This window comes from Nelumbo lutea, chromosome 6, assembly GCF_056320005.1.
Source record: "Nelumbo lutea isolate HS-2025 chromosome 6, American lotus-T2T, whole genome shotgun sequence".
Classification (NCBI taxonomy): Eukaryota; Viridiplantae; Streptophyta; class Magnoliopsida; order Proteales; family Nelumbonaceae; genus Nelumbo; species Nelumbo lutea.
Window position 1 is genome coordinate 2776705 of NC_142689.1, and position 5758 is coordinate 2782462.

The following is a 5758-nucleotide window of genomic DNA, read 5'->3' on the forward strand; positions in this document are numbered from 1 at the left end:
CGGAGTCAAAGGTACCTTAGATATTTGACTTTTTCGTTGGCGCCGCGAAGATGGCAGCGGGGAGGCACCGGGCACAGGATAAGCGAACCAAGAGACAAGACTCGTGCATGGCACTTGAGCAAAACTCGCTCCTCATCCTGCGTTCTAACTTTTCACGACACGCTTACTGTCGCATGCATTGCATCTTGTCTTTGTCCCGCTTTCCATTTCTTTCTTTTTTTTCCTTTTATTATTATTTTTTATCAAGTAGAGATATGTTCCTCTTGACCTTTATCAGATCAAACGGCTCGAAATCAGTTCATCTGAATGACGAGATTCAGACGATCTGCAGGTTGATAACTTATGTGCGTCCACCCGTGGACCCCAATTTTGTACCACAGGGTCGCTCGGCTTTGTCCCCGCCCACTTGCCGGTGAAAGCTCAAGTCACCTAATAGACCACTTGGGACAACTAGACCAAATTCAGCCTTTTGAAAGAAGGACAAGGTCCAACTCAACCGTTGATTAGATGAAATACTACCCTGGCCTACTGGCCTTCACAGTTCAAATAGTGCAGATTACTCTTCTGTACAGCGTGGCAATTTTTGAAAGATGATGCTGGGGTTGGGGAGAGATTGTCCACCTGTCAAATTGATGTGTCAAAACGGAGGCACTAGACCTCGATGGAATTTGACACTTGACAGGCGGCCTATCAAATCGTTGCCCACAATAAAATTTTAAAACACATGATAAACATTATGCATCCTTTCTTTAATTTGCTTTTTCATTTTTGATTTCCTGCTGTCAATGGCTAGTAATTGCAAAAAAGCGTAAACATTGAAAATTTGTGTTAGTACCCAACCATGTCTTCCTAAAATCTTCAGAGCTCTTCTTTTTCTTCCTTTCGTTGTATGAATCATATCCCTATATAAGCTGAAACCTTTTAGCTGATGATCTGGTTGTGCTTTAATCATTTTACTCGTTCCACAATGCGAACATTGGGAGCTGGTGAACCACAGGCAGACTCCCAGACCGCCCCGCCACCATCCAGTTGACGTTGTCGCTTCCACCATTGCTCGTACTGTGCTCGCCGCTATTGGTGGTGCCATTCTCATACTTGGGTGTGTGCAGCGAGAAGAGTGTCTGTGAGAAATCTCCGCCGGCCACTGCGAAGTCGCTATGTGATGCAATTGTATGTTTTGGGCTTTGTGGGTTAGAAGAATTCGGATTGCTCATAGATGGTATCAACGAGGCACTCTCGTTGGCGTTTAGATTCTGTTGATGTTGCTGTTCATCACCGTTTGTCCACACCATGTCAGCCAATTCATCAGAGGGCCCACTATTTGTTATTGCAAGAGGGGGTTGAGGAGGAGCCGAGGATACAGACGAATTCTGATCATCAGGAATAATAGGAGCTGAATCCTTTGGGTTTGGGGAGCGCTTTGCGAGATCACTGGTGATGAGAGTGGTGCTGGAACAGATGCGCTTCACATCATACTTGCTAATGTCGAAGTTGGTTACTGCACTTGTCCCTCGGAACTTGATTGCTGCGATATCATACGCCTCAGCTGCTTCTTCTTGAGTGCCTGTAAAAAACATAATAGGATTATTGATGGTGACGACAAATATCAACCTAACCGCAAGAAACTCCGATTCATGCTAGTGCCTCTGATACTGTAGTCAGAAATGCAAACATGTTTAGTGCGCTTCAAATAAAAAGGAAATCAGAGAGGTCAAACTGACTAGCAATCCATCAATTTAAACAATTCACCCAACAATTCAGTGCCATAGAATGTCCAGACAGGCAACACTAAAGATGATGAGCAGCTCGTTGCTCGTTTCAGTAAACACGAGACAGATCAATATACAATTCATTTTCAGATGACAAGATTCCTCTGGCTTAGAAATAAATAAATAAATGGCAAAGGCCTCCTTTGAGAGGTCATAAGAATGAAGAGGGAAAAGATGGTATCAAGAATGAAAAATAAAATTTAAGGTGAAACATAAAAATACTATACATACACTCACTATCTTGCTATAATAAGAATGACAAGTTTTCTTCCATGTAAGTTTAATCTAACCTATTAAAATTATACATGATATTTACAAACAAAAGCAACCATATTTTTTCCATATGTTATAATACAACATTCCAAATCTAATATATGCTTTTACTCGAAATACATGTACTTTTTAATTATGCAATAACGTTGTCAATTAATTCCCCATGAGTTAAATATCAAGGAAATAACACCAGAGAAATAAAAAAGGAGCTAGCTGAGACTCACTGAATGTTCCAAGGTACAAGTCCTTATTCCCTGCAACCCTTCCTATCCGAGCTTGCCACCTTCCATGTTGATGATGCCTGTCAGGAGTATAGAAACCAGCTTGAGAGAAAAGAAGAAAATAAACACCCACTATGGGTGGTTTAAACTCATGTTTATAAATAAGTAAATAAATACACATTACTGATGTTGGGGTACACCAACAAGTTATGGGCATATATAATGTATGTGTACACAATGTCTGCATATTATTGTAGATGAAAGCTGCGAAGAAATAAATAATAGACTTTAGCAATAAAGTCTCTCTGCCACAACCTCGTTACTCCTCTGTATACAGAGGCCCCTCTTGAGAAACCACTGCTTTTCCTGAGAATACAAGAAGAAATAATTCAAAAAAATTATTTAGGCGTTGTCCCCATATTTTTTTTTTCTATACAAAGAAATGTAGGGATGAAATTTCGAGAATTTGAATTCCCTGTTGAGAGAGAGAGAGAGAGAGAGAGAGAGAGAGAGATACCTCCTTAAGTGGGCGACAAATTCCTGCCTGGTCATGTTTTTCATATCTTCAAGTTCCTTCTCGTAGGTACTCAGCTGAGTATTAAAATGAGGAATTAACAAATTGGTATAAACCAGTCATGAACTCAGAGTTGTGACTTCATTTTTCAGAATGAAGAAAGAATATGAAGAAGAAAAAATAAAATGCAACAGAAGGCCTTACCGGAAAATTAATATGAGTTGTAGGACCCCAGTACTTCAACGCAGCTAAATCATAAGCTCTAGCTGCCTTTTCTTCCTTGTCATACCCACCTAATATGAAAATAAAATTAAAAAAGAAAAAAACAAAAATCATTAAATATCCAATGCACACCGCCCAAGGTATTTCTTGTATTGGTGTAGAAAGATGCACACAAAAAAGAATTACACATATAAAATAAAAAATGCAAGAAATAAAATGAAGGAAAGAATAAACAAGGAAATGGAAGCTCTTCTTACCGAGATAAACTGGTCGAGCGCATATGCGGAGACAAGAGAAAAAGACCGTCCCAGAAATCGAAAAAGAGCTGTTAGTGTATAGTCAAGTGTATTCTTTCAGGAAAACAAAGCTGCCTATTTATCAAAAGATAGCATAAAAGAAGAAAACACAGATAGATTCTAAGTTTCTCCCACCTTGTCTTCCTTTCCTTGTTTGTCCTTCCTTTCTGCAACTGTTATCCCACAAATGGGCTTCATATCTTCCAGTCCATCGATGCCTATTATTTCATAGAAACGAGAAAGTATGTATAATAATTTAGAGTTTAGAAATCTTGGCACTTCCTGAAGGATTCATATAAAGAACAATTTGATCACAACAAAACTCATCGAGACCGAAACTGCAAGGATAAAACCCACCTCGTAACACCACGGTATTGAGATGTTCGTTGTCCAAATGTATCGATTGACTTACGCGGCACTGGCTCTCGGTTGACAGCTTTCCCAACCTGCCGTTTTCGGTTGTCAGACCCCGGCGACGACGCAAGTCCAGGGACTCCAGTCTGAGAGCCCGGGTTCATAGAGAGCGAGAGCGACTGGAAGTTACAGTTCGCTTCCGCAGAAGATTTCTCACCTGAAAACGGTGTCTGACGCAACCACGACTTGAACCCAGAAATTGATGTTGCACTATCAAGAGGAACGTGGTACAGACTGTTACCGGGGTTAGGGTTGGGGTTAGTGGCTTGAAGATGTACAGTTGGGAGAATGGCATGTGGGTTCTCGTTATAATGGAAAGATTGGATTAACGAAGACTGGTCCGTAGGATTTTCTTCTCTTTCTCTCTCTCCGTTATTGTTGAATGTTGGAGGTACGTTCACGTTGATTCCGCATCCACTATCGGGATTTTGGCCTCTTTGGTGGAAAGCTTGTTGCTGGCTTTGGTAGTATACATTGTTGTTATCCTGAGAAGAATTGGAGTAACCACCCAAGAAATCTTCGAGCTTGGGTCCTTCTCTCTCTGGATTAGTTGCCGTAGCCATGGTGCTCTCGTACCTCCAGTCTAGAATCAACCCATTGTTGAAGAGGTTAGATGGAAACATCTCATAGAAAATGGTGCATGAAAGCAGAAAAAGAACAGTAGATTCAAACATCTATAACACATGGGATAAAAGAGCTTGTTTGTATAGCTCGTTAAGAAACACAAGAAGTAAAACATCTATAAATGTGAAAACTTCTTTCGGACATCTTGGACTGTAAAACTGTCCCAGAGACATACAGCAATGTATTTAAATTCTCCGTGTCATCGAACAGTGGAGAATCGACTAGAGAGAGAGGGGGGGTGGGGTTTACAGACTTACAGTTTCATACCAGAGATAAAGTAATAAAAAATAAGGATAAGAAGAAAGGAAAATAATAATTGCATGAATAAATAAAATACTTATTCTGAAACTATAGATTTCCCACCACTGAAAACATCCCAGTGAAGAGAAATGGTGAGGACCGACGGAAAACCAAAAAAGCCCGAAAAGAAAGCTAGAAGAAAAAGAGAGAGAGAGATTAGAGAAGGAAGACTTCTAGTTCATCATGAGTACCTCCTCCATGAGACCGCCTGAAGGGATCCATAACACAAAGAGAGCCATCAGAACGCAAGGGCATGACCGACAGATGAGAGGAGAATCCTCCCTCTCCTTCTCCAAAGCCTTCATCGATGCTCAGGTGTGGCGTCAGAGAAAAACCCAACCAGTTACTCATATTCTACTCAAAATAAAAAAAGAAATCACAGAAACCCAAATATCTATCTCTCACGGGGTTTGGGATTTTAGCTCAAACTTCAAAGCTGAGTTCTCTTTCTTCAAGTAAGTTAAGAACAGAAACCGAAAAACTAAAAAAGGCCCAGATAACCCATCGTCGTCACCATAAAAACCTGAATATTTTAAGCCTGCAAGCGAGTATGTTGTAAAAATTGGATTCTCGTCTCGCTTTCTCAACCTTCTTGTAGCGGGGCCTAGGACTGCGTTCCTCCTCCCAATCTCATGTTTGTTTTCTTTTTCCTTTTTCTATTATTTTTTCCCCAACAGCGTAGCAAAAAGGAGTGACCGAGTGACGAAAATTCAACCGAGACCAAGCAACACAAAAATAAATAAGGGAGTAGGAGTGTAGGACCCTCCGCCCCTCGACTTCTTGTTTTGCCCTTGGCCGACCTATTTTATTGAGGAAATACGTATTAATGCACCTGGTTTCTGAAAATATTACGAAAATACCAAATTATATACCATAACAATGGTAACAATGGTATAATGATGTGAGGTGGCTGTGACAACAGTAGATAGAGTGGTCAGTGGCAACTGGCAAGCAACTAGCCACCATGGCCAGTTGGCCACCCACCCAAGGACTACGATTCACTAGGTCGCTCCCTCTCCGGCCACGGACCATCTGCGTGCTTCAAATCTGTTAACTGTTATATTTAACACTAACACAATAGTCATAGAGCTCATTTGATGGAGGTTACGTTAGCCGGGTCGTCCG

The 5758-nt window shown here is 40.9% G+C and overlaps 1 protein-coding gene across 1 annotated transcript; it reads right to left on the reverse strand.

Annotated features, from left to right (window-relative positions):
• Positions 1-744: 744 nt before the first annotated feature.
• Positions 745-5413, reverse strand: LOC148846835 (AP2-like ethylene-responsive transcription factor AIL1). The gene is made up of 9 exons (XM_088948173.1): positions 4825-5413; positions 3653-4292; positions 3431-3513; positions 3257-3265; positions 2982-3070; positions 2781-2854; positions 2579-2629; positions 2267-2343; positions 745-1564 (listed from the first exon to the last, which is right to left on the reverse strand). Exons 1-9 carry the CDS (start codon positions 4982-4984, stop codon positions 954-956), a joined length of 1794 nt encoding a protein of 597 aa, XP_088804299.1. The 5' UTR covers positions 4985-5413; the 3' UTR covers positions 745-953.
• Between the last annotated feature and the right edge of the window lie 345 nt (positions 5414-5758).

Coding starts and splice junctions, on each gene's coding strand:
- LOC148846835 (XM_088948173.1), bottom strand. CDS start 4,984: ATGAGTAACTGGTTGGGTTTTTCTCTGACGCCACACCTGAGCATCGAT. Junction 4,293..4,824: donor CAGGCGGTCTCATGGAGGAG/GTACTCATGATG, acceptor GGTTGATTCTAG/ACTGGAGGTACGAGAGCACC. Junction 2,855..2,981: donor CAACTCATATTAATTTTCCG/GTAAGGCCTTCT, acceptor TTTAATACTCAG/CTGAGTACCTACGAGAAGGA.